Source organism: Armigeres subalbatus, chromosome 3 (assembly GCF_024139115.2).
Source record: "Armigeres subalbatus isolate Guangzhou_Male chromosome 3, GZ_Asu_2, whole genome shotgun sequence".
Taxonomy (NCBI): Eukaryota; Metazoa; Arthropoda; class Insecta; order Diptera; family Culicidae; genus Armigeres; species Armigeres subalbatus.
Window position 1 is genome coordinate 118,666,928 of NC_085141.1, and position 25,120 is coordinate 118,692,047.

General features: G+C 35.5%; 2 protein-coding genes and 1 long non-coding RNA gene across 3 annotated transcripts in view; 2 read left to right on the forward strand and 1 right to left on the reverse strand.

Annotated features, from left to right (window-relative positions):
• The window catches only part of LOC134221925 (uncharacterized), a 7,529-nt gene extending 2,437 nt beyond the window's left edge, over window positions 1-5,092 (reverse strand). The window contains exon 1 of the mRNA XM_062701090.1: window positions 4,952-5,092. Within this exon, the coding sequence (XP_062557074.1) occupies window positions 4,952-5,092 (141 nt within the window). The remainder of the gene's footprint in view (window positions 1-4,951) is intronic.
• An 11,708-nt stretch (window positions 5,093-16,800) lies between these two features.
• LOC134219713 (uncharacterized) lies at window positions 16,801-18,224 on the forward strand. Its single transcript, XR_009981644.1, has 3 exons — window positions 16,801-17,009; window positions 17,071-17,312; window positions 17,664-18,224. It is a non-coding gene; the product is annotated as an uncharacterized LOC134219713 (long non-coding RNA).
• Window positions 18,225-20,029: 1,805 nt separating this feature from the next.
• LOC134219712 (uncharacterized) lies at window positions 20,030-21,515 on the forward strand. The gene is made up of 2 exons (XM_062698547.1): window positions 20,030-20,561; window positions 20,622-21,515. Exons 1-2 carry the CDS (start codon window positions 20,121-20,123, stop codon window positions 21,432-21,434), a joined length of 1,254 nt encoding a protein of 417 aa, XP_062554531.1. The 5' UTR covers window positions 20,030-20,120; the 3' UTR covers window positions 21,435-21,515.
• Window positions 21,516-25,120: the final 3,605 nt, after the last annotated feature.

The window sequence follows — 25,120 nt, forward strand, 5'->3', positions numbered from 1 at the left end:
GTAGTTACGTATTGCTTTTTTTTAAGTTTTCAAAGTCACAATCATTGATTCTGAAAATATTGTTAGTTCTTCAAATGACAGACCTTGAATTTAATCAAGCTCAAAGAGTCTTTTGATATCAAATTATGATCAACTGGCTAAACTTGCACATTTTAAACAATAATGTTAAATTAGTTGGACGCTCTATCGATGGGTTCTTCAAGGGTTATAGTCTTCTATTCTAACACCCTCTTTTTACAGTTTGACAGTTTTAGACTGCCTAGCGATCAGCCCACACCCTCCCGTCCAACAATGAAGATCATGAAATTTCGGGTCAGTATCTCCGCTGGTTGTACTTCTAGTTTGTATAGGTAATTTATCTTATCTCAATCCTAACCAACACCAAACCAAATGTCCAACACCTAACCAGCGGTATCTCTCTACTCTCGCCCTGGTAGAGGCACTCCATGCACGATCTGTCTCGAGCGGAAAGGACATCGATCACGAATACGACCGGCAACGCGGCCTCGTACTACTCCAGCAAAACTGGCTACAGCGCCGGAAGGGTCTCCGCTCCATAGCACAGGGCCTGCAGATCAGGCCAACTCAGCTGTAGCGAATCAGGTGTCGCTGCCAAGCAGGCAGCATATGTGGCTCAGAGTACTCGCGCAAGCAGCGTCTCAGGCAGCAGCAACGGCTCAAGCGCCCTAGCAGGTAAAAATGTCTTGCTGCAGGGACTGGAACAACAAAGCCTGGAAGCGCACCAAGCCCTGGAGAGTGAACTGCAACTTCATCAGGCCAAGAAATCGGCGAAAATCACAGACTCGGCCCACAATAAGACTAATAAGACATCGATCAAAAATTATTCGAAATTATTCTGTCAAAAGGAATTTTGCTCTGCAAGCAGGGTTATTCGCAAATCATTGAACAGTTCTGTAATTTTCAAGTTTATTTTGATTTTAATTTGTTAATCGGACTAAGACCTTAATCATTTGGTATGTGATCGGAATTAAAGAACAGTTTGACATTTCGACAAAGAGACAGAATGTCAAATTATTCGTTTATTTTAATACTTATAATTATTATTCCATGAATATAAACTGAACAATTTTAACGGTTTCATGAATGATTCACTTATATTCGGGGTTTTCAATTTATGTATACAACACGCTATTTCGCCATGCTTCTAAACTTTTAGTTTACTCAATCTGGGTACTGCGGATAGAGCTGCTTTTCTGCGCTCAAGCGAGCAGAGGGATATTTTGAAATCACTCCCATAAACAAAATTATTTTGCAGTTACTTGGCTGTCAAACATTTCCGCTCTTCGAATTTCTCTTCCACGCTGCATGAGAGCGCACAAATGCGCTAGACTCTACATGACTTTACGATTGTTTACATACATTCATGCTCCAATCAGCTGCTGAATCTCGTGAAATTTCGTAACGAGTGCTTTTTAGTTGCATTCCCACTAATTTTCCACTCGAAATATAATGTGAGAATATTTGTTACAAAGAATACAAAACTCAGACAAAGTTTATTTTTATTTTTTCCCAACATAATAACAATACTTCTCAATATTAGATCAGAAACGAACATAACCACAATCTTCAATGTTTGGCTCCGGCACAATAGAAAATTTTGGCTTCAGTTTGACAACCAAATCGATTCTATTCATCCGCACCACCCAGTACTCAATTAAGTTGAAACCCGGAATAGGGGACTAGCGAAGTTGGATTTTTCTCACAATCCGTACGTTAATCCTAACTTCACTAGTGGCGCGCTATTCTAATTAGGGCCTGATTAGACTAGCGCACTACTAGCAAAGTTAGGTTTAACGTACGGATTGCAAGAAAAATCCAACTTCGATAGTTCCCTATTTTGGCTTTCAACTTGATTAGCGATATTTATAAATAAACCCATATATTAAACCAGCAGTAGTAGTGGTAGATTATTTTCAGTGCAATATAACAGAAAACCAAGAATATTTTTTTAAAAGTGCTTGCTGCTTTTCAACCGTTTAACCAATCATCATTTTTATTTACTTCCGCAAAGCACCTATGTGGAATCTTGTCACCATCAGGTTTATTAAAGTATAATCCACCTAATTAAGATATTAGTTTGCGCTAGACGCTTAAATATTTGCTTTAAATATAGCATCAATTTTTGCTTAAAAAGCAAATGAGTCCATTTAAAAAATGTTCTTGGATTATTTGCTTTTATGAGCTGACATCTCATTTTATTTACACGTAATACAGCTTCTGTATATTTCCGATAGATGTATTTTCAATCAAGACAAACGCCATCTGATGGATACATGTAGAACTTTCTATGAGTTTATGAAACCCTTGAGAAGGTAATGATATAAGGCAAATAATTTTATTGTTATCTTGGCGCAGGGATATTGAATTTACATATTCCTCCGTCGCCATATTAAAATTATAAACAAATTAGAAGAAATTTGTTAAAATCACGGGGAATACAACTAAATATTGCTTAAATTAGGAAAATATATGCCATGACATATATACATTTTTTCCCAGAAATGTTATATTTTAATAAAATTGTGAAAACAAATTTCATTCTAACAGATAAATTGCTTTTTTTTTGTAAATATGCACTATTTATGAGGCGCTTTTATTTATGGCTCCTATCATTCCAAAATTCACGGCAAATATCCAGGCGCATATGATTTTAAGTTGAGGAAATGATCGAAAAGTCCCTTTATCATGAATATATTATATTACGTTCATGACACCAAACACATTTTCTGATGATGTAGATGTCAACACGTCGTAATTATTTTTTTTTGTTTTTATTAAATAAAAGTTGTCATAATTCCACGCAAAAAAATAAAGAATCGAATTTTTTACAGATTCATCGTTACTCTTATCATGGTTCTGATAAACTTCTATAGACTGTAGATGTCATTGATCTATATAGTTTTAAGGCAGTTTTATAGTTATTCTAAATCTTGCTTTCAAATCCTTCTTAAGTGTGGTCCACTTCGTTGTTAGTCAACCTTGCAGTGGTTGGCAGGAGCTTCTGAGAGAATTTGTGGTTTTATTGCTAGTCTTACGAAATTGGTTCTCAAAACCGCTTATAGAATTCAATAAAACTTAAAATGTTACTTGGGATCCCAAGTAAATAACTTCAATGTTCTTAGATTTGTTTAAGCTTTATGAAGGTTTTATAAAGGCTACGCCCAATAACTACGGTTTTATAACGGTCATGTTCTAAACCTATTAGATGAAGACTTATTATATTTCTGTTATCTTCATCAAGTATCATAGGCTACCCTATAAAACTATAAGTTGTGCCAAATAGGATGGTTTTATGATTCGTTTTATGATTGCTTTGAGGTATGTTCTTTTGAAAACAAATACTGCTGGATAATTCAAATAACTTAATCTTGAACTTGTTCTTTCTGAACAACCCTTATAGAACTATTTTTGAATTGTTAGTACTGCTTCCAAGATATTGATAAGATTCGGTTTTAATTTGTAAATATTATGAAAGTGTTTCAGAATAAATTTATAAACGAAAAATATTTATTCCATTCTGAATCAATGAAACTGAAAACATAGATCCCATTAGTGCTTCTAAGGTCAAGTTTTGCCTGGGTATAAGCCAGTCATTGAATACCCCAACATATTAAATCAACGTACCGCTAATTAATCATGACCACCGTGTTCAAAAGCATTAGGAACCGTGGAATCTGGGTTTTGATGAGGCACTATGTTGTACTGTAAAAAAATGGATTCTTTCTACGGTCTCTGGCTAATCCGGGCTGGTAATTAGAATTGGAGAAGCTAAAGTTATGCGATCAAAACATTATTAAGGAAAGCAAAGCAGACTATGTTGGCTCATATGATATTCAGAATGAACAATACTGATACTAAAACGGACAATTTGTTTACTGTTACCACGAAGCACTCAAAAATTGGTTTTAGTCGATATTGTTAAGAAGTTCTAATTGCCGTTGTAATAATATGAAAGAAAACTAAACTTGGTTTCTACTGTTTCATATTGGTTTATTAAAAAGATCAAACAAAAATACCATTCGAATTCGGTACACAACAAATGCTTTTAATTATCGAGATCGGAGCGTCCTTTTGCGCCCGGTATTTCAGGTTTTTCGGACGGTTTTGTGCGTGGACAACAGTTTCGAAGACAGCCGCTGCTTTCGTTGTTTTTCATAATAACCTTGAAAAACTTTTCGCATCGATGCTTCTGAGAAGTCATGATCATTAGCCTTATTACTGTCAAGAACATTTCGCGAAATCCTTTGCGTAGAACTTTAGAGGACCTTTCGATGCACTTCCGCCTCTGGCTCGTTGGAACCACTTCAGATCTATATTGCAGCTTCTAAAGCTATCGCGTGCCATCCCTGTCCATGAACACATATTAATCATCTCCTTGTAATCACACATAGTCAATTAGCCTGCATGCAAAATCCAAGCTTTCATCAGCTTTTCCAGAAGTTCCACAAACAGTACTCAGTTTTCCGATAGTCTGCTCTGGCGTAGTCTTCATTTTTCAGCTCCGCTTCTAGGCGATCCAATTCTTCGACAGTTACCGGTTTAAATGGCACATTGATGGAAACGTGAGTTTCGGCCCACATGTTTTTCACATTACATAGCACTTTCTTCCGTCAAAATGTCCATGGATTTGTTGCGGTTGCGCCAAGCTCATCATCATTTTCAATTGATTATTCTGGATTGCAGGACTTGGTTAGCGCCACTTTCCGCCAACAAGGTATTTTCATTGAATTTCCCGTTGATCGACTCTGTCCTCAGACTTATCCGGCAAATCTTCATTGCATTCTATTTCCGCATTCAGCAGGGATTTTTCATTACCGGAATTTGTAGTCTCCACAATATTCTCCGTGACATATTCTCCCTCGTAAACAACCTAAATTTCAAAATAATGCAGCTGCAGTAAAATAGTTGTTTGGTTATGTTTTCCTTTTACCATATCAGCTGGATTCATCGTACTATCCTCCTCGTCATTTTCCATCGCATATTCCATACAGAATTCATCCTTAGCGGTTTCCGGATTGGTTAGAAATTGGTTAAAATCCTTTACGACATTCGAAGGCTTTTTCTGGAACATCCTCACGTCGAGCTTTCTTCGTCTTCTTTTGGCTTTCGCGGTACAACCTCATTTTCGTCCGCTTCCGTATCGGGGATCGATTCCATCTTTTCCAACTCCTGATAGGCTCCCAGCATAGGTTTCAGGTTCTTGGCGTTTAAGCACGCAATTCAACTTTTCTCCCCAGTTGGATTCAGGAACGGAATTCTCATCGTGACACAGTCTAGCAACTACCGATTTTTAAATACCGAAGAATGCCGTCCCCTTCCCATTCCTGATGGCAATAAAACACTGGAGACATAATTCACCTTTTTCCACGGTTTGCACTATTATTTTAAATGGCATTTTATCAGAATTTGCCTGGGATAACTCTGGATTCCCAACACTTCGTCAGAAACTTTGTTTTTTATACTGCATGTATTATAGTACACGTTTATTTAGCCTTATCTACTTGAAGGAAGTTAAAAGTTTTTTTTGTGGATTATGCACGGGCTTATTATATTATTATGATTAAGCTCTATCGTTAACGGTTGGTTATCAATATAATAATGTAACAATATAATATTTGTTTCCTGATTTAATTATTCATATTTATAAAAAAAATCGTCAATTTAATTAAAATATGCATTTGGGTAAAACATAACTTAATCTTTTATTGATCTATTAGCTTCGTGCTACGTTTTTTCATTCGTCAAAGCTTACTAATTTTCTAAGAGATGGCCTTTTCATTGCGAAGTTCATAAAGCGTATCATTTCAAAATGACCTGACATATAGCGGTTTAAATATTATACACATTTTTATTGAACATACAATTCAATTTGCTTATATGGACACAATGCCACCAGTTTTGTAATACGTCTATGAACATATAATAAAACATAATAAGTTTTATTTTCATCTTTCATATTAACTCATGATTACTATCAATATACATAGTCATTTTTTTAAAAGTTTTTCACATTTCATCCGCAAATAATATTATCATTTTTTTTCATCCATGTATATTAATTCAATGGATCATATATTACACATATGTATAAGGATGAGAACAGAGTATTATCTGAAAATTGATGGCCTCGATTGAAAAGTAAAAAAGTTTACTGGTGCGAGTGTTAAATGCTGATTGCTGATCGCTAAATGCGTGATTCCACTAAATATTCAAGAAAATTAACACCGAAAAAATCTACATCTCAAGTGACATGCAATAAAGACAGAGAACTACACTGCACCGAGCATTAGCGGTGGTTCCAATTTAGGGACTAGCAATCAAGGTTTGACTAGTAGAAAACTTGTAGCAATGATAATGTTGAACAGCAAATGTTCCGCGGTTTGGGTACTTTCAACACCATGCATTTTGCACGATGCCATCAATTCCGTTGAACGTTCAAAAATCCCATCCATAAGTTCGACGCTGCTCGTAAATCGGATACATGCGACACATGATTCATTGATGACACCATCATTCATTATTTGGGAACTCTGGAAAGAATACTCATCAACATGGTAATGGACATCTTTTGCAGCAGACGAAAGACAGCTCCACTTTGAACTCTCGGCCTCAGTGCTTTTTAACAAAAGTAGACCTTCTGTTCAATCAGATTCATAACTGCCGGTTTAAGTACTCATTCCGAACATCTGTTTGGTTTAGGTACCATTCCATAATAATAACACCGCTGAATAATGCGTTATGTTTCACTTCGACAGAGGACTGATATGGAGTTTCATCGGGTAACTCTTCCATTTCACACTTCCTGTAGACCAAATGTGCATTGCATTCTTCACTCAAAGATATCCGAAAAGTGTTTCCCATCCCTGCATGCTTACAAACCATCATCATACTCGTGAAAACTAACTATGTAAGATGTCAGTTACTGTGTTGTCACATATCGAGCCAATACGGCTACTAGTGTCAATCTGTGACAGACCTGTCAGACTATGACCACCATGCGCATCTATTAAAAACCTATCTGTGTATGCTGTACAGTAATAGTTAATTTCTAAGGCAGTAATAGTAATTACAATAGGGAAACCGCGGTGGCTACATCCATTAGTAAACGGCAACACAGAGCGCTCCGAGCACTGATTATATCTCGTAAAAAGCCGTTAACATGCGGGATATAACTTGACGATGCCGCCTGATCCCTCTGATGCCAAAAGGCGAAATCTTGTTGCTACGACGTTTTAACAGTTTCCTGATGTTAAAAAAAAAAAAGTGTTTTTGATGGTATTTAGATGATAGTATAACGAAAAGATTTTTGTGACATTCTGTATAAAATTGGTGACGAGCTTTGTATATTCGATATATTCAAAAAAAAGTGGTTTTGTTGTCTAGGGTCAGCTTAACTGAAGAATCCAAATATGTCCTTTACGACAAAGTTGTTTTGCATTTCCGTCCGACGTGATAGCAGAGATTAATGGAATTTGGTACAGTCTTCTGCTGCTGTAACACAACGCTTTTTTTGAGGTTACAGTTGTCTTGTTATCATGGTGATCGATATTCTACACAAACTGCGGATATGGGATTTTCTATTGACTTGAAATAACCTGAACTAGCACCTTCATGGATAAATATTTCATGTTCGCATTCCATCCCTCTTGGAACACTAGCCTTGGTACGGTTTGAATCTTTGAGCGCAAAAGGAATATTATGGTCATTCAAGCAACATCACCGCGTTCTCACGTTCAAGCTGTCATGTCGTCTCTGTGGAAAAACTGCGAATCCGGTTCATTTTTGTCATCAGCATCATACGCAGATCCGATCCTGCATAAATGAACTGTACTGTCCATTTCCAGACCATCCACAGATGTATTGAAACTGCATATGTCGCGTGTTATCCGTATGACGCAACTAGAAAACAAACATGAGAAATATAGTATACAGGACATAATAGCATCCAAAATTGTAAAAAATCACGGTATGCTAATTTGCGATCCCACTATTTCGCGCTGAACCATTTCGAGGTTGTTTCACAAATATTATACTGAGCATGCGTCATAAAACAAAAAGTCATCTGGGTGAGATGGGTTTGAAAACACAATCCCAATATAATAAATGTACAGCTCCTAACCGCGCAACTATATACAACGGCAAAATGAAATGAAGTCGCCAAACTGGCAAAAAGATGCACCGCCACATTGCTGACCCCTGTAATTGTTTATATCGTCTGCCAAATGTCGTACAACCGTATTCAGAGTAATATATGCTTACCAAATGGTAATTATAAGTGCTTGTATCCCCATTGAACAACCTGCAAAAACGATGCTTTCTCTGTTGTGCTATTATCAAATCGTTCTATTCTAGATCAGTAAGGAAAGAACCAAAATCTGTAAAACTGATGTTTGAATCTCGAGGCCACGATTTAAGCTAAATTCAATCTGTCCGTACACGATCGACTCCATGTTGCGAGCAGTACGCCAGATGTGATAGCATCCAGAATCCAATCACAAGTTGCAATCAAAACCCTCAAGTTCCATAACTGCGATAAATATCAGTCTATATGAAAAACTTACGGCTTTCAAAGTTTGGTGAAAGGACTAAGGGTTCTTGGTTGTCTAAAGATCATATTCGAAATACCATTGGTCAGCAATGCGGTAATGTTTGGATTTTATTTTATTACACTTCTGAGTTTAAGGAACCTTCTAGTTGGTACGGGAAACACTTTACAACCCCCTGACAGACAGGATGAACGTTTATAAACAAAGATTCAATACTTGATTTTGATAGATGTAGTACACATCTGTACATGTGCAATTGAAACAAAAACGTAAGCGCGGATTCCATAAATGGTTTGACAAAAATCAAAACAATTCAGAGAGATTTATTTATTTATACTTAGGCAATGCAATATAGGCACACAAAAAATTATGATACTTTTTTCAAAATGACTGATTCGCTTAAAAACAAAGATTCAAATACTGTGGACCCTGATAATTTGAAGTACTCATTCAACAATTAACGGGGTTCATTTTTAATTTGAACGGATTCCACAATTTGTAGAAAACTTGTTTTGGCTGCTCTCTTTGCTGGTTTGTTTTGATTCTGCATTCCGTTCTGATGTTCCATTTTTCTTCCTCGATTCCACGCGTTAATGACGTTTGAAATTATTTAATTTGAACGATGTTCAAACGAACGGGGCTCAAATTCAAAAAGTGTTCAGATTAAAAGCGGTCATATTGGCCGGGGTCTGATATTGATTTGATTCGACCTGATAGCACTCCACGCAAACCAACACCATCACACAGGTAGGAGAAGGTTTCTGGCTACTTGTTGATGGGCTTTAGTTTGCGTCGAAGTGCTATCAGATTCGTCAAATCACCGTTTATATATTTGTTCACAAAGCAGATAAGTCGTTTTGCAAAATTTTGCTTTGAATAAAACAAAACCTGCTGAATAAAAAAAGTGACGGTTCGAAAAGGCCTGATATTCAGTATTTTACGAGCGCCAACGGCTGCCACAGTCCAACCTGCTTTTGTAGGTGGTTACAGTTTCTGAAGTCTGGTCAGGTCAGGCGTATGACACAAAATGATAAGTTTTCATCATCATAATGATGAATCCATGATGATGATGATCACCGCTGTGTCATATATGTCACAAGCCAAATGTCAACCTGAATGCTCCACCAAAAGTGGGGAGCAATCAGGCGGCCATTACCATTAATGCAAATGCTGGATAATATGGAATTTAAGTCGGAAAATAAAAATCCTCAATTCCATTTAAAATGCACGGGGATCAAAACTGAAGTGAAAATTATGCTGAGGTGTAAGCTTTCAATGGGACTATTATGACATCGATCAAAAAATTATTCGACATTATTCTGTCAAAAGGAATTTCGTTTCTGCAAGCAGGGTTATTCGCAAAATCATTGAACAGCCCTGTAATTTTCAAGTTTATTTTGATTTTAATTTGTTAATCGGACTAAGACCTTAACTATTTGGTAAGTGATCGGAATTAAAGAACAGTTTGAGATTTCGACAAAGAGATAAAGAATGTCAAATTATTCGTTTATTTTAATACTTATAATTATTATTATTCCAAGCGAAATATAAACTGAAATAATTTTAACGTTCTTACGAATGATTCACTTATATTCGGGGTTTTCAATTTATGGATACAACACGCTATTTCGCCATGCTTCTAAACTTTTAGTATACTCAATCTGGGTACTCGCGGATATGAGCCGCTTTTCTGCGCTCATGCGAGCAGAGGATATTTTGAAATCAATTCTACATAAACAAAAATTATTTTGTGTTACTTGGCTGTTATTTTCCAATGCTCTTGGAATTTCTCTGCACACTTTGCATGAGAGCGCACAAATGCGCTAGACTCTACATGACTTTACGATTGTTTACATACGTTCATAAATCAGCCGCTGAATCTTTAGAAATTCTGCAATGAGTGCTTTTTAGTTGCATTCTGCCTAATTTTCCGGCACTGAAATATAATGTGAGAATATTTGTTACAAAGAAGACAAAACTCAGACAAAGTTTATTTTTATTTTTCCCAACATAATAACAATACTTCTCAATATTAGACTGTGAAACGAATACAACCACAATCTTCTTGTCAGTTTGGCTCCGGCACAATAGAAAATTTTGGCTTCAGTCGATGCAAACCAAATCGATTCTAGCTATCCGCAATCAATTAGTATTTCAATTCGTTGAAACCTGGAATAGATTATGAAGTTGATTTTTCATTAACCAGGTTGTTAATCCTAACTTCACTAGTGCAGCGCCATTCTAATTAGGCCCTGATTAGACCAGCGCAATTACCAGCAAAGTTAGGTTTAACGTACGGATTGCAAGAAAAAAATCCAACTTCGATAGTTCCCTATTTTGGCTTTCAAACTTGATTAAAGCGATATTTAGAATGTTCCCATATATTAAACCAGCAGTAGTAGTGGTAGATTATTTTCAGTGCAATACAACAGAAAACCAAGAATATTTTCAGTGTGCAGCTTGCTGCTTTCTAAACCGTTTAAATCCGTCCTCATCATTTTTATTTACTTCCGCAAAGCACCTATGTGGAATCTTGTCACCATCAGGTTTATTAAAGTATAATCCACCTAACTAAGATATTAGTTTGCGCTAGACGCTTAAATATTCACAGTTAAATTTAGCATCACTTTTAATAAAAGCAAAATGAGTCCATTTAAAAATGTTCTTGGATTATTTGCTTTTATGAGCTTGTTACCCCATTTTATTTACACGCACACAGCTTCAGTATATTTTGATAGATGCTTTTCAATCGTACAAACGCCAATCTGATGGATACATGTAGTATCTTCTATGAGTTTATGAAACCTTTGAGAAGGTAATGATATAAGGCAAAAAGATCTATTGTTATTCCTACAGGGATATTGAATTTACATATTCCTCCGTCGCTATATTAAAATTATAAACAAATTAGAAGAAATTTGTTACAACTTCATGGGGAATACAACTAAATATTGCTTAAATTAGGGAAAATATATACCATGACATATATATACTTTTTTTCCCAGAAATGTTATATATTTACTGAAATTAGAATACCAAATTTCATTCTAACAGATAAAATGATTTTTTTTGTAAATATGCATCTATTTATGAGGCGCTTTTATTTATGTATTCTATCATTCCAAAATTGGCTGGCAAAATATCCAGGCGCATATGGATTTTAAGCTGATGAAATGATCTAAAAGTCCTTTTATCATGGATATATTATATTACGTTCATGACACCAAACACATTTTCTGGATGATGTAGATGTCAATGTCGTGATTATTTTTTGTTTTATTAAATAAAAGTTGTCATAATTCCTACGCAAAAACAAAAGAATCACCGAATTTTCACAGATTCAATTGTTACCATCATGGTTCTGATAACCTTCTATAGAATAAAGAGTTGGCATTGATATATATAGTTTTAAGGCAGTTTTGAGAAGCACCAAAATCTTGCTTTCAAAACCTTCTTAAGTGTGGTCCACTTTAGTTGCTGTTGTTAGTCAACCTTGTAGTGGTTGTCAGGAGGTTCCTGAGAGAATGTGGTTTTATTGGTCTTACGAAATTGGCCTCAAACCGCCATAGAATCTTAACAAAACTTAAAATGCAAGAATCCGACTGCAGTTTTGTCGTTCATCTCAGCCTGCATGCTGACTTTCAAACCCACTGTTTAGTCCTTCAACTCTCAAATCCTGCATCAAACATCATCCCATTCTTCCTGGAACCAGCTGTCACCCTGTGATCTGCAGTTTTGTCTGGCAAGAGAAATAACAATCCCAAACTCGTTTTGAAAATCATCCTTCATCAATGATGATCACTGCTGTCACTACACGCTGGCCCCATCGATCGATCACGATATTCGTCAGGGCCTTTGTTCGTTAGTTCGTGTCTGACAGTTCTCTGTATCTTTGATTTTAATCAAGATTTTACTTAACTTTGCTCAATGTTGAACTGCGAAATTCTGCAACGAGTGCTTTTTAGTTGCATTCCCACCTTAATTTTCCACTCGAAATATAATGTGATAATATTTGTTACAAAGAAGACAATACTCAGACAAAGTTTATTTTTATTTTTTCCCAACATAATAACAATACTTCTCAATATTAGATCAGGAACGAACATAACCACAATCTTCAATGTTTGGCTCCGGCACAATAGAAAATTTTGGCTTCAGTTTGACAACCAAATCGATTCTAGTTATCCGCACCAATCTAGTATTCAATTAAGTTGAAACTTGGAATAGATTATGAAGTTGGATTTTCTCTTAATCCGTACATTAAACCTAACTTCACCAGTGGCGCGCTAGTCAAATTAGGGCATAATTAGTCTAGCGCACTACTAGCAAAGTTAGGTTTAACGTACGGATTGCAAGAAAATCCAACTTCGATAGTTCTATTTTGGCTTTCAACTTGATTAGCGATATTTATAAATAAACCTATATTAAACCAGCAGTAGTAGTGGTAGATTATTTTCAGTGCAATATAACAGAAAACCAAGAATATTTTTTTAAAAGTGCTTGCTGCTTTTCAACCGTTTAACCAATCATCATTTTATTTACTTCCGCAAAGCACCTATGTGGAATCTTGTCACCATCAGGTTTATTAAAGTATAATCCACCTAATTAAGATATTAGTTTGCGCTAGACGCTTAAATATTTGCTTTAAATATAGCATCAATTTTGCTTAAAAGCAAATGAGTCCATTTAAAAATGTTCTTGGATTATTTGCTTTTATGAGCTGACATCTCATTTTATTTACACGTAATACAGCTTCTGTATATTTCCGATAGATGTATTTTCAATCAAGACAAACGCCATCTGATGGATACATGTAGAACTTTCTATGAGTTTATGAAACCCTTGAGAAGGTAATGATATAAGGCAAATAATTTTATTGTTATCTTGGCGCAGGGATATTGAATTTACATATTCCTCCGTCGCCATATTAAAATTATAAACAAATTAGAAGAAATTTGTTAAAAATCACGGGGAATACAACTAAATATTGCTTAAATTAGGAAAATATATGCCATGACATATATACATTTTTTCCCAGAAATGTTATATTTTAATAAAATTGTGAAAACAAATTTCATTCTAACAGATAAAATGATTTTTTTTTTGTAAATATGCACTATTTATGAGGCGCTTTTATTTATGGCTCCTATCATTCCAAAATTCACGGCAAATATCCAGGCGCATATCCCAAGTAACATTTTAAGTTTTATTGAATTCTATAAGCGGTTTTGAGAACCAATTTCGTAAGACTAGCAATAAAACCACAAATTCTCTCAGAACCTCCTGACAACCACTACAAGGTTGACTAACAACTAAGTGGACCACACTTAAGAAGGTTTTGAAAGCAAGATTTAGAATAACTATAAAACTACCTTAAAACTATATATATCAATGACATCTACATTCTATAGAAGGTTATCAGAACCATGATAAGAGTAACGATGAATCTGTAAAAATTCGATTCTTTATTTTTTGCGTGGAATTATGACAACTTTATTTAATAAAAACAAAAAATAATCACGACGTGTTGACATCTACATCAACAGAAAATGTGTTTGGTGTCATGAACGTAATATAATATATTCATGATAAAGGGACTTTTCGATCATTTCCTCAACTTAAAATCATATGCGCCTGGATATTTGCCGTGAATTTTGGAATGATAGGAGCCATAAATAAAAGCGCCTCATAAATAGTGCATATTTACAAAAAAAAAATCATTTTATCTGTTAGAATGAAATTTGTTTTCACAATTTTATTAAAATATAACATTTCTGGGAAAAAATGTATATATGTCATGGCATATATTTTCCTAATTTAAGCAATATTTAGTTGTATTCCTGTGATTTTAACAAATTTCTTCTAATTTGTTTATAATTTTAATATGGCGACGGAGGAATATGTAAATTCAATATCCCTGCGCCAAGATAACAATAAAATTATTTGCCTTATATCATTACCTTCTCAAGGGTTTCATAAACTCATAGAAAGTTCTACATGTATCCATCAGATGGCGTTTGTCTTGATTGAAAATACATCTATCGGAAATATACAGAAGCTGTATTACGTGTAAATAAAATGAGATGTCAGCTCATAAAAGCAAATAATCCAAGAACATTTTTAAATGGACTCATTTGCTTTTTAAGCAAAAATTGATGCTATATTTAAAGCAAATATTTAAGCGTCTAGCGCAAACTAATATCTTAATTAGGTGGATTATACTTTAATAAACCTGATGGTGACAAGATTCCACATAGGTGCTTTTGGTGGAAGTAAATAAAATGATGATTGGTTAAACGGTTGAAAAGCAGCAAGCACTTTTAAAAAAATATTCTTGGCTTTCTGTTATATTGCACTGAAAATAATCTACTACTACTACTGCTGGTTTAATATATGGGTTTATTTATAAATATCGCTAATCAAGTTGAAAGTTAAAATAGAACTATCGAAGTTGATTTTTCTCGCAATCCGTACGTTAAACCTAACTTTGCTAGTAGTGCGCCAGTCTAATCAGGCCCTAATTAGAATAGCGCGCCACTAGTGAAGTTAGGATTAACGTACGGATTGTGAGAAAATCCAACTTCGCTAGTCCCTCATTCCGAGTTTCCAAACTTAATTGAGTACTGGGTGGTGCGGATAACTAGAATCGATTTGGTTGTCAAACTGAAGCCAAAATTTTCTATTGTGCCGGAGCCAAACATTGAAGATTGTGGTTATGTTCGTTTCTGATCTAATATTGAGAAGTATTGTTATTATGTTGGGAAAAAATAAAAATAAACTTTGTCTGAGTTTTGTCTTCTTTGTAACAAATATTCTCACATTATATTTCGAGTGGAAAATTAGTGGGAATGCAACTAAAAAGCACTCGTTACGAAATTTCACGAGATTCAGCAGCTGATTGGAGCATGAATGTATGTAAACAATCGTAAAGTCATGTAGAGTCTAGCGCATTTGTGCGCTCTCATGCAGCGTGGAAAGAGAAATTCGAAGAGCGGGAAATGTTTGACAGCCAAGTAACTGCAAAATAATTTTGTTTATGGGAGTGATTTCAAAATATCCCTCTGCTCGCTTGAGCGCAGAAAAGCGGCTCTATCCGCAGTACCCAGATTGAGTATACTAAAAGTTTAGAAGCATGGCGAAATAGCGTGTTGTATACATAAATTGAAAACCCCGAATATAAGTGAATCATTCATGAAACCGTTAAAATTGTTCAGTTTATATTCATGGAATAATAATTATAAGTATTAAAATAAACGAATAATTTGACATTCTGTCTCTTTGTCGAAATGTCAAACTGTTCTTTAATTCCGATCACATACCAAATGATTAAGGTCTTAGTCCGATTAACAAATTAAAATCAAAATAAACTTGAAAATTACAGAACTGTTCAATGATTTGCGAATAACCCTGCTTGCAGAGCAAAATTCCTTTTGACAGATGTCGAATAATTTTTGATCGATGTCTTATTAGTCTTATTAGCTTACACCTCGGGAAAATTTTCCGCCGGATTTTGATCCCCGTGCATTTTAAATGGGGCCGGGATTTTTATTTTCCGTGCCCAAATTCCATCCTTATCCAGCATTTTACGTGTGGTAATGGCCGCCACAATTTAACTCACTTTTTGGTGGGGCATTCGATTTGACATTTGGCTTGTGTCGTATGACACAGCAGTGATCATCATCATCATTATGATGATGAAAACTTATCGTTTTTGTGTCATACGACACAAGCCAGACTTCAAACTGTTTCCACCCTACAAAAAACTGAGTTGGACTGTGGCAGCCATTAGCGCTCGTAAAATGCTGGATATCCGGAATTTTCGAACCGTCACTTTTTTTTTATTCGAGTTTTGTTTTATTCAAAACAAAATTTTCAAAACGACTTATCTGCTTTTGTGAACAAATATATAAACGTTGATTTGACGAATCTGATAGCACTTCGACGCAAACTAAAGCCATCAACAAGTAGCCGAAACCTTCTCCTACCTATTGATAGTGTTGGTTTGCGTGGGAGTGCTATCAGATTCGTCAAATCGATATTTGAATCTTTGTTTGCAAAAGCAGATAAGTCGTTTTGAAAAAATTGTCATGAATTTTTGTATTGCCTATATTGCATTGCCTAATATAAATAAATAAATCTCTCTGAATTGTTTTGATTTTTGTCAAACCGTTGTGGAATCCGCGCTTACGTTTTTGTTTCAGTGCACATGTACAGATGTGTACTACATCTGTCAAAATCAAGTATTGAATCTTTTGTTTATAAACGCGTTCATCCTGTCTGTCCAGAAATTTGTAAAGTGTTTCACGTACCAACTAGAAGGTTTCCTTAAACTCAGAAATTAATAAAAATAAAATCCAAACATTACCGCATTGTGACCAATTATTCGAATATGATCTTCGGAGCAACAAGAACCCTTAGTCCTTTCCGCAAACTTTGAAAGCCGTAAGTTTTTCATATAGACTGATATTTATCGCAGTTATGGAACTTGAGGTTTTGATTGCAGCTTTGTGATTGGATTCTGGATAACTATCACATCTGGCGTACTGCTCGCAACATGAGTCGATCGTGTACGGACGAATTGAATTTGCTTAAATCGTGGCCTCGAGATTCAAACATCGGTTTACTGGTTACGGTTCTTTCCTTACTGATCTAGGATAGAACGATTTAAAAGTAATGGCACAACAAGAAAAGCATCGTTTTTGCGAGTTGTTCAATGGGGATACAAGCACTTATCAGTACCATTTGGTAAGCATATTACTCTGAATACGGTTGTACGACATTTAGCGAACGATAAACAATTACGGGGTCGACAATGTGGCGGTGCATCTTTTGCGGTTTGTACTTCATTTCATTTGCGGTGTATATAGTTGCGCGGTTAGGAGCTGTACATTTATTATGTTAGGATTGTGTTTTCAAGCCCATCTCACCCAGATGACTTTTTGTTTATATGACGCATGCTCAGTATAACATTGTGAAACAACCTCGAAATGGTTCAGCGCGAAATAGTACGGATCGCAAATTAGCATACCGTGAATTTTTTTACAATTTTGGATACTGTATGTCCTGTATACTATATTTCTCATGTTTGTTTTCTAGTTGCGTCATACGGATAACACGCGACATATGCCAGTTTCAATACATCTGTGGATGGTCTGGAAATGGACAGTACAGTTCATTTATGCAGGATCGGATCTACGTATGATGCTGATGACAAAAATGAACCGGATTCGCAGTTTTTCCACAGAGACGACATGACAGCAGACATGAGAATGCAGTGATGTTGCTTGAATGACCATATTCCATACATAACTCAAAGATTCAAACCGTACCAAGGCGGCTAGTGTTCCAAGAGGGATGGAAATGCGAACATATAAATATTTATCCATGAAGAATTGCTAGTTCAGATCATTCAAGTCCAATGAAAATCCCATATCCGCAGTTTGTGTACAATATCGATCACCATGATATAAGACAACTGTAACTTATAAAAAAAGCGTTGTGTTGCAGCAGCAGAAGACTGTACCAAATTCCGGTAATCTGCTATCACGTCGGACGAAATGCAAAGCAACTTTGTCGTAAGATTCCTTTGGATTCTTCAGTTAGCTGACCCTAGACAACAAAACCACTTTTTTTTTGAATATATGAATATACAAGCTCGTCACCAATTTTATACAGAATGTCACAAAAATCTTTTCGTTATACTATCATCTACGTCACCATCAAAAACACTTTTTTTTCTAACATCAGGAAACTGTTAAAACGTCGACAACAAGATTTCGCCTTTTGGCATCAGAGGGGTTCAGGCATCGTCAAGTTATATCCCACATAATAACGACTTTTTACGAGGATATAATCAGTGCTCGTCATTGCCGTTTACTAATGGATGTAGCCACCGCGGTTTCCCTATTGTAATTACTATTACTGTAGAAATTACTATTACTGTACACAGATAAGGTTTTTAATAGATGCGCGGGGGTCATAGTCTGACAGGTCACAGATTGACATTAGTAGCCGTATTGGCTCGATATGTGACAACACAGTAACGGCATCTTACATAATAGTTTTCACGAGTATGATGATAGTTTGTAAGCATGCAGGGATGGGAAGCACTTTTCGGATATCTTTTGGTAGAATGCAATGCACATTTGGTCTACAGGAAGTGTGAAGTGGAAGAGTTACCCGATGAAACTCCATATCAGTCCTCTGTCGAAGTGGCTGTAACACTGATATTCGGCGGTGTTATTATGGAATGGTACCTAAACCGACAGATATTCGGGAATGGTACTTAAACCGACAGTTATGAATCTGATTGAACAGAATGTCTACTTTGTTAAAAGCACTGAGGCCGAGTTCAAAAGTGGAGCTGTCTTTCGTCTGCTGCAAAAGAATGTCCATTACCATGTTGTTGAGTATTCTTTCCAGAGTTCCCAAATAATGAATGATGGTGTCATCAATGAATCATGTGTCGCATGTATCCGATTTACGAGCAGCGTCGAAGAACTTATGGATGGGATTTTTGAACGTTCAACGGAATTGATGGCATCGTGCAAAATGCATGGTGTTGAAATTGCCCAAACCGCGGAACATTTTAACTGTTCAACATTATCATTGCTACGAGATTTTCTACTAGTCAAACCTTGATTGCTAGTCCCCTAAATTGGAACCGCTAATGCTCGGTGCGGTGTAGTTCTCTGTCTTTGTTGCATGTCGCTTGAGATGTAGATTTTTTCGGTGTTAATTTTCTTGAATATTGAATGGAATCACGCATTTAGCGATCAGCAATCAGCATTTAGCACTCGCACCAGTAAACTTTTTACTTTTCAGTCGAGCCCATCAATTTTCAGATAATACTCTGTTCTCATCATATACATGTGTGTAATATATGATCCATTGAATTAATATACATGGATGAAAAAAATGATAATATTATTTGCGGATGAAATGTAGAAAAACTTTAAAAAAGTGACTATGTATATTGATAGTAATCATAAGTTAATATGAAGATGAGAATAAAACGTATGTTTATTATATGTTCATAGACGTATTACAAAACTGGTGGCATTGTGTCCATATAAGCAAATTGAATTGTATGTTCAATAAAAATGTGTATAATATTTAAATACGCTATATGTCGGTCATTTTGAAATGATACGCTTTATGAACTTCGCAATGAAAAGGCCATCTCTTAGAAAAATTGGTAAGCTTTGACGAATGAAAAAACGTAGCACGAAGCTAATGAATCAATAAAAGATTAAGTTGTGTTTTACCCAAATGCATATTTTAATTAAATTGACGATTTTTTTTATAAATATGAATAATTAAATCAGGAAACAAATATTATATTGTTACATTATTATATTGATAACCAACCGTTAACGATAGGCTTAATCATAATAATATAATAAGCCGTGCATAATACAAAAAAAAACTTTTATTTTCCTTCAAGTAGATAAGGCTAAATAAACGTGTACTATAATACATGCAGTATAAAAAAACAAAGTTTCTGACGAAGTGTTGGGAATCCGGAGTTATCCCAGGCAAATTCTGATAAAAATGCCATTTAAAATAGTGCAAACCGTGGAAAAAGGTGAATTATGTCTCAGTGTTGTGCCATCGAAATGGGAAGAGGACGGCATTCTTCATTGGCCCAAAAAATCGGTAGTTGCTAGACTGTGTCACGATGAGAATTCCGTTCCTGAATCCAACTGGGAAAAGTTGAATTGCGTGCTTAAACGCCAGAACCTGACCTATGCTGGAGCCTATCAGGAGTTGGAAAGAATGGAATCGATCCCCGATACGGAAGCGGACGAAAATGAGGTTGTGCAACCAAAGACGAAGAAAGCTCGACGTAAGGATGTTCAGAAAAAGCCTTCGAATGTCGTAAAGGATTTTAACCAATTTCTAACCAATCCGGAAACCGCTAAGGACGAATTCTGTGTGGAATATGCGATGGAAAATGACGAGGAGGATAGTACGATGAATCCAGCTGATATGGTAAAAAGGAAAACATAACCAAACAACTATTTTTACTGACTGCATTATTTTGAAATTTAGGTTGTTTACGAGGAGGAATATGTCACGGAGAATATTGTGGAGACTACAAATTCCGGTAATGAAAAATCCCTGCTGAATGCGGAAATAGAATGCAATGAAAATTTGCCGGATAAGTCTGAGGACAGAGTCGATCAACAGGAAGTCAATAATGCAACATTGGCGGAAATTGTTGCTAACCAAATTGCAATCCAGAATAATCAATTGAAAATGATGATGAGCTTGGCGCAACTTATAACGTCCATGGACATTTTGACGAAGAAAGTGCTTGTAATCGAAAAACATGTACAGGCCGAAACTCACGTTTCCATCAGTAATGTGCCATTTAAACCAGTAACTTCCATCGAAGAATTGGATCGCCTAGAAGCGGAGCTGAAAAATGAAGACTACATGAAACGAACTATCGGAAAACTGAGTACTGTTTGTGGAACTTCTGGAAAAGCTGATGGCTTGGATTCAGCATACAGGCTAATTGACTGTGTGATTACAAGGGAGATGATTAATATGTGTTCATGGACAGGGATGGCACGCGATAGCACAGAAGCTGCAATGAATCTACCGAGTGGTTCCAACGAGCCAGAGGCGAGTGCATCGAAGATTCCTCTAAAGTTCTACATAAAGTTTCGCGAAATGTTCTTGACAGTAATAAGGCTAGCTGATCATGACTTCTCAGAAGCATCGTGCGAAAAGTTTTTCAAGGTTATTATGAAAAACAGCAAGCAACGGCTGTCTTCGAAACTGTTGTCCACGCACAAAAACCGTCCGAAAAACCTGAAATACGGAGCGCAAAAGGATAACTCCGATCTCGATAATTAAAAGCATTTGTTGTGTACCGCATTCGAACGGTATTTTTGTTTGATCTGTTTAATAAACCAATATGAAACAATAGAAACCAAATCTAGTATTCTTTCATATTATTACAACGGCAATTAGAACTTCTTAACAATGTCGACTAGAATAAATGTTTGAGTTGTTCCACATTAGTTCACTGCTTCGTGGTAACAGTAAACAAATTGTCCGTTTTAGTATCAGTATTGTTCATTCTGAATATCATATGAGCCAACATAGTCTGCTTTGCTTTCCTTAATGTGTTTTGATCGCATAACACAACCTTCTCCAATTCTAATTACCAGCCCAGATTGTAGAACCGTAGAAAGAATCCATTTTTTTACAGTACAACATAGTGCCTCATCAAAACTTAAATTCCACGGTTCTAATGCTTCCGAACACGGTGGTCATGATTAATTGCCAGTACGTTGATTTAATATGTTGGGGTATTCAATGACTGGCTTATACCCAAGCAAAAACTTGACCTTAGAAGCACTGATAGGGATCTATGTTTTCAATTTCATTGATTCCAAGTGGAATAATATTTTGAATTTATAAATTTATTCTGAAGCACTTTCATAATATTTACAAATTAAAACCGAATCTTATCAATATCTTGAAGCAGTACTAACAATTCAAAATAGTTCTATAAGGGTTGTTCAGAAGACAAGTTCAAGATTAGGGTGTTGGTGTCAACAGTATTTGTTTTCAAGAACACCTCAAAGCAATCATAAAACGAATCATAAAACCATCTATTTGACACAACTTATAGTTTTATAGGGTAGCCTATGATAGCAGTGAAGATATCTTCAAGAGTATAATAAGTCTTCATCTGATAGGTTTAGAACATGACCGTTATAAAACCGTAGTTATTGGGCATGGCCTTTATAAAACCTTCATAAAACTTAAACAAATCTAAGAAGCATTGAGATTGTTACTTGGGATGATTTTAAGTTGAGGAAATGATCGAAAAGTCCCTTTATCATGAATATATTATATTACGTTCATGACACCAAACACATTTTCTGATGATGTAGATGTCAACACGTCGTGATTATTTTTTTTGTTTTTATTAAATAAAAGTTGTCATAATTCCACGCAAAAAAATAAAGAATCGAATTTTTTACAGATTCATCGTTACTCTTATCATGGTTCTGATAACCTTCTATAGAATGTAGATGTCATTGATATATATAGTTTTAAGGCAGTTTTATAGTTATTCTAAATCTTGCTTTCAAAACCTTCTTAAGTGTGGTCCACTTAGTTGTTAGTCAACCTTGTAGTGGTTGTCAGGAGGTTCTGAGAGAATTTGTGGTTTTATTGCTAGTCTTACGAAATTGGTTCTCAAAACCGCTTATAGAATTCAATAAAACTTAAAATGTTACTTGGGATGTGTACAATTATTACTAAGTATGCTTCGTTCAGTTGCGTACTACCCTCGGTGCTTTATTTTTGGAGTTATTCGCAAAATTGCCAAATTAAGACATGCAAAACCGGTACAGTTCCTATATATAATGCAAGAACGATCCAATAAATTTTCAAATCAATGAGAACTTGAATTATTACCGTTTCAAAGTGACCGAAAAATTCTATATTTGCCATTAAAAACAGCGTTATCGCATACCTTTAGTTTGACAATTTTATTTTTTCTCCTATACTGTTTTCTTAGGCACGAAACACTATTATTAGTTTTCCAGGTTCTGATAAAGAACACACTATAAATGCAATTATGGATTTAAACCTAGATTCAAACGATAAGAAAAATTAAAATAACTACGGATGTCCAGATATAAAGCATTGAAGGAATTTTGTGACAACAATGATAATGATGTTTTTTTCAACAATGGCAAATGGCGTCTAAGATTTTTTAATTTGAGATTTAATATCGATTTCCTATTGGAAAATTGAAAACCTAGTCCTATTTTCTAGTTCTCACAATTCGTTATCAAGCATTTTCATGCTATCAACAGTTTCCTAGATATTTTCTCCTAATTTGTATAAAACGCTACAATTATTTCAAAACCTACTCCAAAATCGAAAATGTTTTCGATCAGTGGAAAATGGTTAGTGTCCTGCTTTGAAATCATGTACAAAATTGCATTACAATCAATTGGCGTGAAGTCCGTCATAATATGTACATTTTTGACATGCTACGAACTAATCATAAACTTCTTTTTGGAAAAAGATGATCAGAACAGAAATAACCTATTCAAATCGGTAAAATGCGTGGTCGTGCGTAAAGTCAGCTTTGCTCAACGATTCAAATCACAAGTGGCAAAGCAAAACAATCCTAGTTAACAAAAGAATGGAACTAATCGATTTTAGCACATGACGATGATTTCCATTTTAGCAACACCCAACTCGACAAAAAACTGCTCCCCTCAAACACTTTAAAAATGACAGAAATGGGGCATTCCTTATATTAAATTTGCATGGTAGGTGTATCTTTGTAGGCATATCTTTGCAGGTCAAGAGTCCACGTTAAATTTCGGACACTGAGATAATGTCCAATTTATTTTAACTGATAATAGTTTGGAAGAGAATGAAAACATGCTGAAAGCAACACATAAAGCAGAGATTCAGCTGTCAATACTTATCGTATCCGTGCTTTGTGAAAATGTTGAAAAATCGCATTGGAAGATAGGTGTCGAAATTTAACGTGGACGGCTTTACCTACTTGTGAGGTACTCATGAATTCCAAATGAGCATAGGAGGAATAGTCATCAAAGCACTCTATGACTCTAATCTTCAAAATCGAGCCCAGAAGCTTGCGTCTTTATTCTTACGTGTCACTGTCCGTAGCTTTGTAACCTTTTGTCTTCATCAAGAAAGGAGGAGAAAATTGACATTAATATTGTGTGTCCTAAACACAAAAACTTCTTCAATTATTGCAAAGTGAAAAAATATATGAAATCTAAACATTTGCTCAAAATGTTGATTTGTTGAAGTACAGTGAACGAGTGTTATGATCATAATTTCCATTGCCACAATGTTACCTACATGCCCCTAAATGTTCAGCAATCCAATTTCATTTGCTGCGTGCAATTGAGACTAACTTCAATGAAGTGGAGGTGTGGTTCTACTTGAATGTTTTCAAAATTAGCAAGCATCTTGAAATAGTGACCGCAAATATCATATCCGTTCGGACATCATTCATAGGCTTTCTGAAGTTATCTATTTTGTTGGAGCTTGTTGAAGCAGAATATCATCATTACACCGCCAAACAGGGCCTCCAGAGCAAAAATAAAAAACGGTTATAATTTTTATGAGGCGCTACGCATTTAATGCTTCCAAAGGCATGCACATATTTCTTCCAAGTTTTTGAATGTTCAACCAAATCACTACAAAGTTTATTTACCATGTATCATGGAGTAGTAGTGAAGTAATAAATAAAAGTAATCTCTCTTCCACTAGGTGATTGAGCATCAACAACAACACCAAAATTCCAAGTATAGGAATAATTTCCCAGATATGGAAAATCTTGTAATTTCATGAATGTCGTATTATTTGTCACGAAATGGATTCTCCTTGAATACACTGAGCCCAGAAAATCTTCCCCACCTGTAAAGATTCTAGAATCAATTGCCGCCTCCAGATTGGCAATCCAACGTTTTTTGTACGAAGTCGTAAGTCGTGAGCGCTCGGAATTTAAATAGAGCATCTAATGTACTTAC

Bases quoted from the DNA above. Each gene is read 5' to 3' on its own strand.
- LOC134219712 (XM_062698547.1), top strand. From the start codon at position 20,121: ATGCCATTTAAAATAGTGCAAACCGTGGAAAAAGGTGAATTATGTCTC. The intron at 20,562-20,621 runs GTAAAAAGGAAA...TTTGAAATTTAG, and splicing joins CGATGAATCCAGCTGATATG to GTTGTTTACGAGGAGGAATA.